The sequence below is a fragment of the Glycine max genome, chromosome 5 (assembly GCF_000004515.6).
Source record: "Glycine max cultivar Williams 82 chromosome 5, Glycine_max_v4.0, whole genome shotgun sequence".
NCBI classification, from domain to species: domain Eukaryota; kingdom Viridiplantae; phylum Streptophyta; class Magnoliopsida; order Fabales; family Fabaceae; genus Glycine; species Glycine max.
This window is the reverse complement of record NC_038241.2, coordinates 4404166-4422386: the sequence shown is the minus strand read 5'-3', so window position 1 is coordinate 4422386 and position 18221 is coordinate 4404166. Positions and strand designations below refer to the sequence as shown.

The 18221-nt window shown below is 32.5% G+C and overlaps 1 protein-coding gene and 1 long non-coding RNA gene across 2 annotated transcripts; both read right to left on the bottom strand.

The window, feature by feature from the left end:
- Positions 1–1604: 1604 nt before the first annotated feature.
- LOC100791476 (uncharacterized) lies at positions 1605–6588 on the bottom strand. Its single transcript, XR_005891739.1, has 3 exons — positions 2831–6588; positions 2202–2303; positions 1605–1904 (listed from the first exon to the last, which is right to left on the bottom strand). It is a non-coding gene; the product is annotated as an uncharacterized lncRNA (long non-coding RNA).
- A 1821-nt stretch (positions 6589–8409) lies between these two features.
- Positions 8410–13556, bottom strand: LOC100816132 (ubiquitin-like modifier-activating enzyme 5). The gene is made up of 13 exons (XM_003525666.5): positions 13229–13556; positions 12993–13061; positions 12771–12884; positions 11780–11908; positions 11416–11484; positions 11121–11273; positions 10907–11026; positions 10556–10630; positions 10222–10296; positions 9932–10018; positions 9676–9791; positions 9434–9480; positions 8410–8698 (listed from the first exon to the last, which is right to left on the bottom strand). Exons 1-13 carry the CDS (start codon positions 13316–13318, stop codon positions 8562–8564), a joined length of 1281 nt encoding a protein of 426 aa, XP_003525714.2. The 5' UTR covers positions 13319–13556; the 3' UTR covers positions 8410–8561.
- Positions 13557–18221: the final 4665 nt, after the last annotated feature.

The window sequence follows — 18221 nt, the reverse complement described above, 5'->3', positions numbered from 1 at the left end:
GGAGAAATAACACATGAAGAAAGAGTGTGTGAGGAGAGAGATTGTGAAATAAAGTCACTTTGTTGAGATTTCTTGTAATCATTAAGTGGAATATTTGGATTTGTAGAGTGATACATTATTTAGGGTGAGTTATAATTTTGTAATTATTCAGGGTGAGTTACAATTTTTGTGGACTTAGGTAAAAGGTATCGAATCACGTTGTATTTGTTATTATTTTTCTTACAATATAATCTTTGTTGTATTTTCATTATCCTTGTGAATGTAGATAATTTTATTTGTAGGATCAATTTGAATAATGTGTCTAGCAATCTCCTGAGAAAACAAAGACTCCAACTTAATATTCAACTGCGTCACCTCATGAACTATGAGATCCGCTGCATAGGGATTATCATACTCGTGTACCTCTAGAGGAGCTAGGACCATCCCTTTGCCATCTTTTTGCATCCATCTGTCTCTGTAGACATGAATCTGGCTCCCATTGCTCTCCCTCCAAATTGCACCATCCATCATCAAATCTCTAGAGGACATGATACTAGACCATATGTAACTCAGTCTATGTCCACGGGAGGCCTCCAAAGGACCCTTATGAGGGTAGTATTTGGCCTTAAGTAGAGGAGCCACGAGAGAGTCCTCAAAGTTAATAAGGTGCCACCACTTCCTAGCTAACAGCTCCTTATTGAACGCCGCTGCTACTCTGAAACCTAGACCTCCTTTCTTGCTTCTTGTTAGTTTGTTTCATCTAAGCCAGCGAATTTTCCTCTCATCAACTGACCCACCCAAGAAGAATCTAGCCATCATCTTATCAATATCATCACACAAGGACTGTGGAAGCTTGAAGCACCCCATTATGCAAGAGGGAATAGATTGCACTATTAATGAGGATTTCCCTTCCACCTTGCCACAAAACCTTCTCCTTCCACCCTTTCACTTTCTTCCACACTCTCGTTTACAAACTGGAAGACCTGTGATTTTGATATGCCAATGATTGTGGGTAGGCCAAGGTACCTGTCATGACTCAACCACCTTTACATCAAGAAGCCTTGTGAGCTCATCAATTATGGAACTAGGAACATTTTGAAATGTTAACTGTTTCAAAAACTAAATTTTGAAATGTTATTTATTTTAATACATTTTGGTAATTAATTTCCAGAATATTGTAAAACCCCGGAAACTAAATGACGAAAGTTTATAAATTTCTAAATATAGGTTGCAGCAATTCATTTTTGCAAAGAGTATTTTTGTAAAAAAAATTACAAAATATAGAGAGCAAAGAGAAAAAAAAGGGGGTAAAAATAGAATTTTTGTTTACTCACATGTCTGATACAAGGTTTTGATTCCCTCACATGTACTTTTTCTTCTGAACTAAGAAAAAAAAATTCTTGTATCTTGGATTAAAAAGTAAATCTAACTAATTTCATCTATGATATCATTCTTAAAATATTCTTCATTTAATTGTAACTCTATTTTTAGAAACTTTACTTTATTCATAATACCAAATTCCAAATGAAGGAGAAATAACCTTATTTTTTATTTGAAATTGATAAAATTAAATTATTTTAACTAATTTTCTTAATTAGTAGGAAAGTAATTATTTTTGCTTATATATGATTTTAGAGAGCACATAAAAGGAACGAGTACACAATAAACAGAAATACAAGTACATAAACCCAATAATTTATGCATCATCCGCAAGAGAAGTAGCAATACAATTTTTTTAAACAATCGTAATAAAAGAATCATTTCCAGATCCAGATAGCAACTTCTACAAGGGGTTATTGGTAATTTGAGGATCCTTTGACAGTGCAAAAGTCACTGGAAATCTGAAAGGCTTTAGCAAAATCCTTGACAGTAACCAAGCTATAAGGCTCACGTAAGGGTGCCATTGATCTTTTCCTGGATGCCACCTATTGCACATTTAAAAGAACAAAACTTAAACCATATCTATAAAAGAAAAAGAAAAAGGAAATTTTTGAATGGAAGGCCAAGTTAATCACACTCATAGATGTGTACACAACTAGTAGTAAGCAAGTAGTCCATTTGGTTAAATTCATATGGAATTTTATTTGGTAAAAGTATTGCAAAGCTTTTGTTTGCTTGAACAAATAAGTTCAAAGCCCTTAACAAAGGTGATAAAAAAGTAGTGTCGTTATGAACCCCGAACCTGACCCACCAACAAAAGCAAGATGGTGTATTATTTTTACCTTTAGCAGAAATTAATTAGTAGTCTATAATCATAATCCTCTGCTACAGCTCTGCTCCCCTAGTCTGCCACGCCCCCTTCATCATCACTTGCCTTTATTCATCTACATAAGTTCAAAAATTGATCACTGCAGGATCGAACAAGTTGAGATTAAACTGATTTAAAAATCAATCTAAAAGCTAAAAAATAAAATAAAAAAGCTAAAAAACCAATCATAAAATAAATGTTTCAAGACTAATAACATTTCAAATTTTCTTTCAATTTTCCATGAACCATTTCTAGGTATCCACTATCATCTTTTGATTTAGTGATTGCCTCAAGAATTGTTCTTGTCAGTGTCAAAACATCAAAATCATCATAAACACAGACCCAAGCTTTGATAACAAAATCAGCCTCCTCCATCCTTGTATCATTGTATACATGTTGGGCGAGCGTTGTGTTACCCACCCCACTCATGCCCACAATAGAAATTATTGATAGCTGCTTATAGTTGCCAGTTTCATATGTGAGCCAATTAATGATCATTTCTTTGTCATCATCTCTGACATAAATAACACTTTCAACCACCAAAGAAGTTGATGGCAATTTCTGTGACACTTGACTGCTTGATCCTACTCTTAACATCGGTACCTTTTAATATACAGCTTTTCAAAGTGGGCAATCTTTCCCCAGTCTTCGCCTTCTGGTCTCTGGCAACGCTGTTTGAGCAATGGACAACCCGAAATTCCAAGAGTTCAAATGGATTTGGGCAGACCCTCCTCTGGTAAGCATTGGAGGCTGGGGCAGTTTTCAAGCCTCAATTCCTTGAGAGAGGAAAGTTGGCAGAGACCCTTGTAGTCCAGTTTTTTAAGATCTGGGCAATCACGTATTTCTAGAAATGTAAGAGACAGTAGCAGAAATCCTTCATCTGGAAAAGACTCCACATCCACTTTTCGAATATACAACCTTTTTAGAGAGGTGTTGGCTCCCAAGGTCCCTTTCGGTGAGGTGATAAGTTTGAAACTAGAGAGTTGCACGTTATTTAGGTTTGATGGAAAACCTCCATCTGAGAACATCTTCACTTGTGGACAATCCTCTTTAGATAGGTGAAAAATAGATGGAAGGAGGATATGCATGCGTTTAGGCAATAATTTCAAATTCTCTAATACCCGAATACTAAATATCTTTAGCCACAGTGCCAATAATCCTTCATTGGGAAATGATTCAAATTGAGGGTACCCGCTAATTTCCAGTTCCTTGAGATGATTATGAGTGTGCTCCTCTGAAATCATTTGTAGGTTATGAACCCAGAACAGTCGAAGAATACAAAGTTTTGGGAAGAAATCTAACGGAAAAATCATTAGAGTCACAGGCATCAGTGATCACTACTTCTTGGAGGAAATCGTAGCAACGACTCATGGGAATATTCGAATATGGGCAAGAAATGATGTTCAACTCTTCAAGAGAAATATCAGATATGATGTGCCCAATCCTTTCGAGCCTCCCACAGTTATGAACACTTAGTTCCTTTGAGTGAAGAAGTTGCTCTGACAGACCTTTCAGCTTCGGACATTCTACTATAGTAAGATATTAAAGACATAGAAAAACAGCTTTACATTCCCATTCTTCCCATTCCTTCATAGAACTGAATATCAATGTTTCTAAGGATGCAAATGGTAAAGATATACTACCATAAAATTCAGCACCAATACTCACTATCCCATCAAACCCTCTAATAGCCAGGTGCTTGAGAAATGGCAAAAGCCCGACAGAAGGCAAAAGAAGGCAATATTTACAGTCCTCCAACCGTAAGGAAACCAAATTCAATAATGAATTATCAAATAACCAACTTGAAAATTGTGTACCATCGTAATTCCTGATTGACAAATCCACCAAAAGTCTGGAAGGTTGTAAATTCTCAAGTACTTCCTTTTCTTTCCTTGGATCATCAGGGATGTGGTTTTGTAGAAATTCATGGAGGTGAGAAAGAAAGAGAGAAAACTAAACTACTGTGAAGCTGTTATTGTATTTCTGAATTAGTTAGTTACAACAGAATTACACAGTAGGATATATACAGAAGATTCTAACTACAAAAGTAGTTAGCTTAACTAACTAACTCTTATGCTGAGCCAGCAATGACTCAGCTGTATCTACTATATACTATTAGGTTTGAATTCCATTTTAACTCTGGCCTCAAAAGGTGTGTTTTATTTTTCAAATCTACTGCTAATGCATCCGATGGATTCACAATATTCTACAGCTCCTTAATAGATAGCTTTCCATGAATATTGAGTCCTCCTCACAAAACCTACTTAGTACTTGAAGATTCTTCAGTTCTCCCAAATGCATTGGCATCTTTTTCACTTTAGTACCTTCAATTTCAAGGCAGCACAAATTGGTGAGTTTATGCAGATTCGAGGGCAGCTCTTCCAAATTGTGACAAAAGTTCAGCTTTAGTATGAGCAAGTTATGGAGAGAACATATTGAATCAGGTAGTTTTTGTGTGCCAGTACTTGAAAGGTCTAAAGAATATGTTTAAGATTGCATAATGAGTCAGGAACATCTCTAAGGTCAGAACAATGAGAGAAAGATAAGACACGTAAGAAGTAAGAAATTAAACTCCCAAAACCGTCAAAATATCTAACCTCTTCGGTTGAAAATGAAAAAATGACGGGTTGTTTTGGGTATACATTTTCCTTTATCAACTTCCAACCTGAAATAGATCTCCCCAGAAACATATTTTTCCAAATCGATAAGAAGGTTATGCATGACAAAACATGTTTTGAATCTGCTTGACTGTTGAAAGAAAGACCTCGATAATAGAACATCAAAGTACTGTTCACCAACTTCTCCTGGACTCTTGCTCTGTCTAGGGCATTGTATAAAATTCTCAGTCATCCACAACTCAATTAAACCATCCTTGTCAAACTCGTAATCTTTGGGAAATAAGGCACAAAAAGTAAAGCATCTCTTGAGATGACAAGGAAGGTGGTGATAGCTCAAAAATAGAGCAGGGATAATTTCACAATCTTCTTCTTTGGTTAAGTCCCATATGCTGCTTATCAATACATTTTCCATTCCGAAATAGATGACTTTGTATGTAAAAGACTTCCGATTGTTTTCAATGCCAAAGGCAATCCTTTGCAATTTTCAACTATCGTTGTAGCAATCTCCTTCAAATCAGCATTCAACTGGGGTGATAATCTTGGCAAAAATTTGCCAACAACGATTTTCTTGTAATTGCTTTAGGCGATGCACTTTACATGACCGCACAGTGGAAGCAACTTTTTCACTGCGAGTTGTGACAAGAATTCTACTTCCTGGAGCCCCATAGTTGAGAGGTGTTTGAACAGCTTCCCATTCTTCTCGTCTTTCATTCTAAACATCATCCAAAACAAGAAGAAATCTCTTTCCTGACAATTCCCTTTTCAATCTTCTATGAACCATTTCAAGGTTTCCACTATCATCTTTTGATTCATTGATTGCCTCAAGAATTGTTTTGGTCACTGTCAAAACATCAAAATCATCCGAAATTCAAACCCAAGCCTTTATATCAAAATTAGCCTCCTCCATCCTTGAGTCATTGTACACATGTTCAGCAAGTGTGGTCTTACCTACCCCACCCATGCCCACAATAGAAAAAATTGATAGCTGGTTATGACTGTCAATTTCAGATGTCAGCCATTTAAAGATTGTTTCTTTGTCATCATCTCTGCCATGAATAACATTTTCAACCACCAAAGATGTTGATGGCAATTTCTGTGACACTTTATTACCTGATCCAACACCAGAATAAGTAGCCTCTTTCAAACCTTGAGCACCTTTTTGGTTTGTAAGATAAATCTAGTTTGTCAAGGATTTGTTTCATCCTTGAGTCAATTTTCCTGTTAAATGAACTGAAAGTAGCATTGAAGAAATTTGATACCTAGTAAGCGAAGGTTTGAGACTCAGATTGATCCTCCACTTCACATTTGGCGAGTTCATAGTCTATTTCATCCAAGAGATCCTCTGCATCAAACACAGCATCTTTGACCTTAAAAAGCCATGCTTTCACACGTGGATCTCTGAACTGCTTTTGATCTGCATCATCAGCCAGAGCATCAATGGACAGCAGCTTCATGTTCAACTTGCCGAGCAGCATCTCATCGAGTTTTCTTGCACAAAAGAAGTCAAGAACTTGACGAGAAGCAAGCCTGTCAACCGCAACCTGAAGGAAAGCAGAAAGAAGAGCACCACCAACCAATCAGGGCCATGGCAGGAACAGGAAAGGGAGTGGATCAACGGAATTATGGAAATGAGTAATTTGAAGTGCTGGTAATGAGAATGATTTAGTGCAGGGTTACTATAGTGATGAAATGACTAATAAGCTATTTTATGAATGATGGCTTCACTTTAAGGTTAGTGAACATCATTTTCTTGGATATGGTCAGTCAACCAATAACTGTTGAGTCTGACCCACAAGTCAATGAATGACTTGCTAGGATTAAGCTGAGGAAAGCTCTTTGTCTGTGTCGTGTCTTTATTTTATTAGGCTAGCTTTAGCTTCTAGTAATTCATCAAATTGTGTTACAATTCTCTGGTGTGTCAAAGGAATAAAATTTCAAGATAATTAATTCTAAGGGGGAATATGAGGCACTCGTACCTTCCTTGAAGTGGGATTATTTTGAAAAAAATTACAATAAATTTATTTAAACAAAATTTAGAAGCCCATGCTATTGTGCCTCTGGGAGGAGGAGAGGACGAATGAATATTTGCATTGCAACCACACTATTCATGATTCACCACTGCCATCGCCCAGGCAGAAACTTTCCCAGGACAAAACGGTTGTCTTTATTCAGCCACGTGGTACAATGTAAAACATCATACTAAATTAGCTTAAGGCTCTGTTTGGGGTAGTTTTTAGGTTTGAGTTTCGAAATTTTCCAGCAACTCTTTCCTTTAAATTCTGTTGCTGAGAAAGGTTCTTATCACAGTCATTACTGGATAATAGTTTTATCGATTCTGAATATTGCAGAAGAGTTCATTTATCTCGTGTTTCTCCGCAACTTATAAGCAACAATGAAGGCAGTTAGAACACTTTGTGGCCCTTCATTATTGCTTTGTGCACTCATGCTGCAAAGTGAAATTAAACCCCATCTATAGTCTCAACATTGGACCAATGCAAATATAGTGCAAATTAACCATGCCCATATGCTAAACGGTCTTAACGTAGTAGGGCATAAGGTCAAGTAAACCGTATCTTGAGGACCCTTTCTAACTACAATTGCCTCTGTTGATATATATCACATTTTCCCGATGGTGATAGGCAAATTTGGCCCTTTTACGATCGTTCCAATTGCAGATATCGTGGCTGCAATCCAGAACATTACAAGATGAACGGTGCAGAGAGCTATTCAAGCTTCGGTAAATAAAGTAAATTCAGCTCTATCAATAAAGTTCGCAAAAAAGTCGTATCTTTGTATTTTTCTTTTTGTTGAGAATAACATTGTGTTGTTAAGTTTATTTTTAGGCTTAAAAGTATGTTTTTTGTCTTTAAAATTTGAATCATTTTACTTTTGGTCCAATCATTTTACTTTTGATCCCTCAAATTTAAAGGTATTTCTTTTAGTTCCTAAATTTCGCATAACAATCTGTTTAATGTGAATCAAATATAAAATAAGAAATTCATAATTTGTATCGATTGGTCTTAATTGATTTTCTATTTTCTATTTTAAATACGATCTTTTGACAATTAAAAACCCAAGAATCAAGTGAATAACAAATTAAAAACTCATTAATTACTTTAAAATTTGCTTTATTTTTTTATTGATTTTATTCTAACAGTTTTAAACAGTAAGAAATTATATTTTAAAATTTAAAATAGAAAATCAATTTCTAACTGTTTTGACATCACAAATTAATCTCTTATTTTCTCTTTGGCTCATCCTATGGAAAGGAACTAAAAAGAACATTATCCAAAATTAAGGGACTAAACATATTTCAGTGTTATCATTGAATATAAAATCAAACGCTTCACCAATATGCTGATTTGGTTTTATATAGGAAGTATGATGAACTGAGCAACTCCTGTGCTTCAATACATGTAAGAACCACTTTCTGAAAAGGGCAAGACATGATTCAAACTAAAACTTTTAAGCCTTTTGTTTTGATTATTTTTTTTTCTATATATTTTTAATAAAAAACGTATGATTAATATAAATTTATAATTGAAATTAATTTTGAGACTGTAATTATGGTCAATAATTTGAAATTAGTTTTCCTCAATTTTAAAACAAACTGATACTCAGTTAAACTGGCTTACTTGAACAATGATGTCAGTTTGAACTTTGAAATTCAAAAGTTTTTCTTTTCTGAAAATAAGAAGAAAAAAACTTGGCTGACACTATGGAGAATTAATGGCTTCAAGTTGCCTACGAAGATCTTCCAGGTCGTCATTGTCAACTACGGGAGCGTCAAGAGTTGCCTTATGAAACTCGTCAGCAGTAGGAAGTTCATGTGTGAGACCTTCCGGCAGAACATCTGAAGTAGATTTTGGAAAAAGGTTAATATAAATATTAATTGAAAATGAGCTACGGAAATAAAACAGATCTTGAACCCTTCAGATAGAAAATCTATATGATTTCCCAGTTTCCTAATTAATATTGTCAATAGCAATTTACCATTACTTTAGAGGAACCAAAATGTTATAAGGGGATAGAAATTTTTGTTTTCGCAGTAAAGGAGGAACAGAGAAAGCAACTTTTGTGTCAAAACATTTCCAAGAAGGAGCCGGATGAGAAAGAAAACCTCCCACAGCCAAGAGAAGAATTTCCCCTGTGCTCCAACAAACTAGGAAACCAACAAATGCATCTTTGGCCCAGTTTGATTAAGCTTGAATTATGCAAATAGAGTGAATCATTCTTTTACAAGTTAAAATCAACATAGGTACTTCAACTTTTCATTTAACTTCTGAAAAAGTTGAGATTCATAATTTTAAAATGAGAGAAATTATATTCATTTTATCTTTTTAATTTATTTTATTTTCATCTACTATAAACACTTGTTAAAAAAAACTTATCCAAGCTGCCCAAGTCCATAAAAATTGAAGCCTTGCAAATTTAAGTGCCAACATTTTTTACCTCTTGAATTGTCTAGTAATAAAACAACCCCATAGAAAAACACTCAGCACTTTATTCACTTATAATAGGAAAGGATAAATTCTCCGAGCTTATGATTTACAAATTTAAACTTTCAGAATATAAATTAAGATAATACCTGAACTTCTGGTATCCGGACCAACCAGCTCAACATCATCAACAACACTGGAAATTAAGCAAAAGAACATCACTAAATGTGAAGGCTAAAATTTCAAGAAAGGAATGAGGTTTGATACTATTAGGTCCTTAGCATAAATGATTGCAACAAGTAAATCAGGGATTAAATCAATTTCAATTGATAAGTGTTTTGTATCTTCTGTTACACACATGAAAATGATCAAGAACAAGATCATTAAACACCTTATATTCCATTCATTATCTTCGTGAAGTGGCACTTCCTCAGTTGATGGTGCTTCAGCTTCCATTTTTGCTTTGGCTGCAGCATCCCTTGCTGGTTTTGCAAACAGGTACTCTTCCTGCATAACATGTAGTTTCATAGTTGGAAGGAGCAATGAGTTTGTTGATGACCTCAAAATTGTGCAACTAGGGAATGGTTGTAATTTGTAAACAACTTTCCTGCCACTATTTTAAAAAATTCCAAACATAAACAACTTACCTGTCTTTCCAAACAAGCTACATTTGAACATTGAGGGTTTGGCTTCATTTGCATAGTTGGGAAAAAATCCTTAAGAGAATTATATCCCTAGAGATAAACAGACCAAAGTCTGAGGACATAAGCATACAATAAATGTATTTTATGAAACAGAGACTGTCTTTCATTGAAGTAGCCTCACCAGATTCCTCTGAGGAATAAACTCAGTTTGTTTATTTGATTTTTAAAATATGATGAACCATTTGCAACAACTCAGGAAAGGAGAACAAAGGAAGCACCAATCCAGCACTTACCAAATACGGAGAAACTTGTCCAAAGCCTAGCAATAATTTTAGTGTGTTTTGGACTAGAAGACCAGCAACAACCCCCTGGGAAATCAAATAAGATTTTGTAACGTTAGATAACAATAAACTCACATTCAAAACAATGAACAGAAAATAAATAAGCCATTAGAAAGTGTCAAGATGTTTATTGAAATTTTATAAAGAAATATAATTTACATTTTAAGTCTGCAAGCCCTAAGATTCACTATACTGAAAAGAAAAAATGTAACCTCGCAAAGTATTTGAATTTTAAACTATAAAGAAGAAAAGCAGCCAATGTAAGATACAGCGACTCATAGTTTACCATAGTGGTGGGTAAAGATGCAGCACAAACCCCTTCACGCTTGAGCGTGCGTTCATCTACCCCAGATGCAACAACCTAAAAGGAAAACATAAATGTATGCTTCACATGTTGTACATACTGCATAAAAATTTCACATTTACTGTAAAGTGGATGTAATAACACACATCAATAGATTAGTGACATAGTGATTCGTCCGAAGTTTTTATATCTTGGGATTAAATAGCATAGTGATTTATATCACATGGCTGAGTTTCAGAGATCTTGTATAACACCAGGTTCAATCAAGTTTAATCCCTAAAGGCCATTTATCATCAATTGTGAATCATACACAAATTCATATAAGAGCCATACCAGAGGAGGTGCACACGCAAAACAGGCAGTTTCACCAGGAATAAGTAATTGAATATGGCCAGAAACAGCATCCTCAGAAACACCTGACTCCATCCAGGTTTGGCTCAATTCATTACAAGCCTGCAGTGCTTACAGAAATCAATCAGACATGAGAATTCCCAGGGAAAATAAAAAAGAAGAAAAGTAATTTTTTATTTGAAATTATATTATATACCTGGTTAACAGCCATTCTTGCTTCATAATTATCCACGCAACTTAATACCAGATCCACACCACTCCCTTGTTTATTTGGGCGAAATGACTTATTTTTCAAACTTGACATAAAGGTTTCAAAACCAGTGACGGTGGTGATATTCAGTGTATAGCTCTGCATCAAAAGGAAAAAGGAAATATGTCAGCAGGGAAAGAGTATTAACTACCAATCAACAAATTGGTTATAAAGATTCATACTTATAATCACATAGATATATGAAAAGAACTCGTGGCTATATACAATGCAAAATACTTGCCTCAAGTGCAACATCAGGGTTTATGTCTGAAAGAGTCTGTACAGCTGCATCCGTCTTTGTCATACCAACCTGGAAAGTTAAAACATTATATTGCGCAATTATGGTATGGATACAGGGAAGTTCTTGAAACTTTAGGATGTAAAATATAATTTAATAATTTAACATATAGCTTTGTCTGTACGAAATTCCGACTCTTACAGTTAGCTATTAGCATCAAATTTCACATTTTTACTGTCAACCAAGAGAACTTATGTTAAAAATCATTCATTTGATTAGCCCTTTCAGTTTCAAAGCGTAATGAGTGGAAATAATAAACATACAAAAAATTAATTCAAAACAAGAAAATGAAGATTTGGATACTCACCTGATCTGGACGAAAGAACAACCTATTCATGTTTGCTAGCTCCACTTTGTCATAATCATACAACAAAAGTCTACCTATACCACATCTAGTTAGCATCTCAGCTGCAACACTTCCTACACCACCTACTCCCTGTGATTGTGCAAGAATTGACCAAAAACCAGCAATTTCAACCAGCACCAAGAAGAAATATATTGAGAGGAACTTTAAGATAAATTTAAAATAGTCAGGATCGCGGATTGCCTATTTATCCTTTAAAAAATGATTCATCCATTGTCTATGTTCATGACCAAAAGGCTTATCCTTTTAGTAAACAAATTCAGCAAGGCCACAGAAACTCTTGGCATAAATCGACTATTCTCTCAGTGAGTATGAAGTGGATTAAAGTTTATATCCAAGTATAGCTAGCTAGTGATTCTCATTGAATACCACACCTAACAGTCCTTTCAGTACAAATACAACATGGAATTATTTCCAAACATACTCAAACAAGATTGCCAAAGACACTCTAATTATATGTCCCAATAGCAACAGATTAGGTTCTCCTCCATATCAATAATATTTTCACTATCAATCATGTCATATTGGAAAGATATTGTACTAATGGATAAAAAATACACCAACAAGCTTATTATTATCTTGGTTCAGAAATTGGATGAAATATATTCCTAATTTCATTTTATAAAGCATATCACCATAATAATTAATAAGCAATAATAACGTCACTATAAGTAGTATCCCAAAGTTAAGGTGATTCCTAGAGGAACTAACAAGAGACCTTAACTAAAATATGAATCCCAAGTGAAGGGTGACGATTAATGTTTTGTCCTCATGTAATTCAACATGCCCTTGGGTCTTTGAAATTTACTAATTTATGCCATTGATAATACAAATAAATGATTATTAAATATTTAAATAACTAAAAGAAAAAAGCATGCATGTCTCAAATATTATGCTACAGCAACAAAGAGTGGTAAAGGAGATTAATACAGACAACTATGGCAACGGAGAAATCGCGTATTCTTTCATAGTTGTCCACAATACCCATTCTCTGAAGTGCCATAAGCCGACTATAAGGATTGCTATCTACAACCTCAGCACTCATATCCTGGCAACACAATAATAAGAGGAGCAATAAATCAATAAAACTTAACCCTAGAAATTCATCAAATAAATTACAGTAGAAATGTTCCAGATCAATAGGCAATTCAATTACCTCAACTTTAGAGCGTCGAACAGGTGCTGCCTCTGCAAGCTTCGCAAGGTCCCCAACACGCAATTGAATCTTCAAAAACATAAAAGCGAAAATATCATATATATCAATCGGATCTAACAATGTACCATAACAGAATCAAATAAACGAATGAAATTGTTCGTGAGCAAAACAACTCGGAATCTTCGGCTTCATTGAGGGGATCGGAGTATAAAGTGAGGATTGAAAAGAAGAAATACCTTGCGGAGCAAATCATGGTGAGATGGATCGGGAAGCGATTGGCTCAGAGATTGAAGATCGGCGTGCAGCTCTTTGAGTTCGACCTCCATATCGCTCCCGAATTAACAGCTTTTTTTCAAACGACCGTTTCTGTGGATAGTTGGAAAATTGGAACTTGCAGAAACGCTGAATTGATGCTTTTAAAGCAATGTTTTGATGCTTGCTTGCACTGAAGTCAGAGCTGCCTGCAGTTATTGCGTCCACCGGATCACTCCACGAGGGTCAGCAAAGGTTCTAAGTTCAAGCCTCCCCGTGGCCGCCGTTACATTTATTTGTTTAGTGCACTAACGATTTCTCCCCTGTAAGATTTATCAAATCAAACATTTTTTTTTCATGAGTAATAATTATTTGTGTAATTTTGTTTTTTTTTACTGAAAATAAAAATTCAAAAAATTTAGAGAAAACAAATATTAAATCTTAACTATATCTTTGTATTACAAATAAATTATAAATTAAAATATTGCAAAAGCTGAAATAATTTTACCTCAACTTCTTCATTTCATCAATAATTTTTTAATTTTTTTATTCATTGTTTACTCTCTTAATTTTTTTGTTCCCGAGTCAAATCATGAGTTTCTTCTGATCCTTAGAATCAGAGATTAATCTGGCTCTTAATTTATAATTATTACTAATTCAAGAGATTTTTTTTTGGAAATTAAACATAAATTTTATCACTAAATAAATCATTTCTCACATATAAACACCACAAGAAATTACTTGAATATGTGCATCATGTGGTTTGATTACTCACTCAATTAATTAAATATTGTGCATTTCACACACTATATTCCTTCCTAGTCAACAATTTTCTCTTTAAATTATCTTAAGTTTTAATGCTTTTTTTTAAAAAGTTATCAATAGTTAAAATTAATATTATATTATAATATATAATTTTATATCATAAATCTAAAATATAATTTATATGTTAAAAATATTCATAAAATTCAATTATAATATAATTTATATATATAAAATATTTATTTATTATAAATTCTAGCTATATAAAATTAGCATGATAAATTAAAATACCACTTAAAAGTTATATATATACTAGTTAACGTGTAATGATCCATTCAATTGGGATTAATTAGTTTTTTTATCCAGCAAATGCAAAGACTATAATTATATGGGTACAAATATTTTGTTTTCATGATATACATGACGTTTAAGAATATAATTAAGTTCACTTTGACGGAATTTAAGTTTAAGTTTGACTTAAAAAATATTATTTAAATTTGATTCATTTATTCAAACAAATTAAATTTAAAGCTAAAGACTTGATTAAATTTTTTCAAGCATTTGACATGACTCTTTAACCGTTTATGATCTTGTGGCTTAAAAATGATTTTTGTTTTTAATATTTTAAACGTGAGTCATTTTTTTTTAGTCCTTTAAATTTAAAGTTATTTTTTTAGTTCTTGAAATTCATAAAATACTTTTTTTGTTTTTTTACAATGTGTGAGTCAGGCATAAAAGAGAAACTCACAAATTTTGATATTTTTTACCATCACGATTTAATTTTTTACTTTATATCTTAAAATACGATTTTCTGATAGTTTAAAACTGTAAAAATTAAGTCAATAAGAAAATCAAAGTAATTTTTAAAGCGATTAATGGATTTTTAATTTTTTAATGACTTTATTATGATATTTTTTAATAACCAGAAGTATACTTTAAAATATAAAATAAAAAATTAAATTTTGGTGATAAACAATTGTCATAAATTATGAATTTTTTATTTTATGTTTGATTATATTTTTGTGCAGAAGGATTAAAAAGAATATTTTGAGAATTTTAAAGTCTAAAAAAGTAACTTTAAATTTGAAGGACTAAAAACATAGTTAACCATGGTTTTTTTTATTGAATTTCTCTTTAAATAAAAAATTATTTATTAATTTAGTATTTAATAAATATTTTCACGCCAAAAAAATTGTAAATATTATTGAAAATTAAAGATAAATTCTTTAAAGGTGAAAATGTTGTGTTGCTTTAAATAAAATGTGATGACCAAGATCAAGTTGAATCATAGTCTTCTTTAGTTTATATGGTTTTGACAAGTTTCTTCTTAATGAAATCACAAGCTATAATATGTGTTAGTTTATTTTTGCTTTACGTGTGTGTTTCATGTATAAAGGGTAGATGCCTTATAGTTTGATAACCTAATGTTTCAAAAATTGTGAAAACTGTAACAAAGAATAAAATAATAGATTGTATTTGTTTGTCATGTATATGAGAATTGTCTCACTTGAGTTGAGTAGATAATTGACGAGTGCTTAAGATAATTGATTATCTCATAAAGAAGAAATTTCTATGTGTGTAAATAATTTATTATAATTAAATATAATTAATTATTTTAATTTGTTTCGTGCCAGTAGATCTTAAGATTTAATCAATCGATGATCAAATCAAAATAATCAATTTTTTTAGTTTTGACTTAAAAATAATAAACTTTGTGACCAAGTTCTTAGAATAGGAGTCAGTCCATTTTTTGGTTACACAAAGTTGATCTAAAATTGAGAAAAAAATGTCTAAATCATCAAATACCACCCATTTTACAATTACTCTGAGAGAAAAGTGGGCCTAAACTTGGTATTTTGCTATGGATCTCTCATGGAGCTTTGAGGACTCAACCTAGAAGAAATGGCTAAGTGTTCTTAATTGTCTAAATTATTTAATATTAGATGATATCATTCTCATACTCAATTTTACATGTTGTTAAAGTTCTTTGAGTGAGCCACTCAAAGGTTCTAGAAGTGGGTTTCTACAAGGGTATGTGAGAGGTCTTGTGGGTTTCAAGAATTTGTGCATTTGTATGTTGCATTTGCATATGAATAAGTGGTTATAAACTATACTGGATAAACATTTGAACACGATGAGAAGATCCCTATACAGACACTTGATACAACATACCCTATGAAGTCGAGCATCCTTTCGGACATTGCCCACATATTCCATACAGTACGTCTCGGTCTTCGACATATACAGGTGGAGAGTACCAAAGTATAGTCAACCATGACGGAAGTCCCGAAAGAGATGATGTTTTTTCTATTTTGGCTGAACCTCGTCTGTGTTAAGTTGCCGTAATTGCTTTCAGCATCTTCTTATTTTTTTTATTTTTAAATTTTATTTCAATAGTGTTACTATATACGAGTTTAGTTTTATTGTTTCAAAATTTAAATTCTACAAATCTATTTGTATATCTCAAAATAAAATTTTCAAAAGTTTATTTGTCATATATTTTCAACTAAACTTTTGAAAATTTATTTGTATATTTCAAAAGTTTATTTATGATACATCTCATAAACAAACGTTTAAAAATCTATTTGTTATTTTAAATTTGAATTTTAGAAAGTCAATTTGTTACATATTTTAGAAATAAAATTTTGAAAATCTATTTGCAAGCTTTCGGAAGTTCATTTTGATTAATTAATAATTTAATATACATAATCAAAATAGAAATTGAATATTTGAGTTGCATATATTTTTAAATCACTCGTGAAATAAGAATAGAATTTTCATAATATCTTTTGAATTTTTTAACATTAGTTTTTTTGGTATAGACATTTTTTAAAATTATTTAAATCTGGAAGATAATATTCACATTTTCTTAATGAATTTAAGAATTTTAATCATCGCTACTATATCACATTAGCTTTCTTGTAACATGAAATACGATATTCATTCAAACAACCAGATATAACTATAATGGATATTCTATTATTCAGTTTTATTATTATAAAAAACTATCTTCATCCAAATTAAAGTTTTAAAGATTGAAATTTCATAAAATAATTCTTAAAAAAAAAGGCAAATGAGAAATGAAAAGTGTAATGCTCGAAAATCTCATTGAATGAATGCAAGAGTGTCAAATAAAAACAATGGGGGCCATGTAATTAATTGGCAGTGACATTAGCAAAATACAAGGTGAAACTATTTTTTTTTTTATCAGCAAGGTGAAGCTAATTCTACTTAAGCAAGCTAACAGTGTCTTGAATCTTGCTGCAAAAAAAAAAAATCAGGTAAATTTGTTTCATCTAAATTTATCAAATTTTTTTATACAAACCTATGACTGGAGTGGGTTTGTATTAACAACAGAACAGAATACTAAAGTACAAACAGAAAATTTTGACAAAATTTGGTTAAAATTTGCTTGAAATGTTGGTAACTTGGTAAATCAAAACACTAAATTTGTTATCATAGGGGAAAAACGAGTTTGATATTTTTCTAAATAAAAATCATGACAAACATTTGCTTGTTAAATAGTTTTAAACAAAAATCAAATTAACAATAAGTCATTTGTCCAAGTGCTCTTGGGCTCGGTCAGCTTAAGCAAGATCTCGAGTTTGAAAGTGGATAGAAAAAATATGGTTGAGAAGGAAGATCCCATTAAAGATGTCCGTCAGATTTTCTAACAAAAATTAATCAACAATAAAAACTAATGAATACTTCACACTAATATTATCATTGATAAAAAAAACAAAAATCAAATTTAGTTGAAAGTATCATGTCTACATAAATTCTATTTCCCATACACAGACTTATTATTTTTTTACCACTTAATAATCGAAGGTAAGAAGATATTACAGCAACAGTATATTGCAAAAATTGTCCAGCAACAGTATCTTTGGTTTTGTAATTAACAGATAAAGACGTGGTTTATTTGTCTATGTTCTCAAACTTTCTATTAGGATGATGATGGGCTTCCTCCTAGAGACAAATGAAATGATTTAACCTTGTTGTCGAAGCACTATTACCGATCATATTTGGAATGGTGATGGTGAGTGTTCACATTGTATCCTTAGCTCCTCAAGGTTTGAATCTTTAGGACACAACAAAATTCATTGTGAATGTCCTACTATGGCTATGATGGCGAGGAACTAAGGATTTATCACAATTGATGTTCTTTGAGAAGAGAATAAAATGTCTTAATAAAGGAACTCTAATATTATTTAT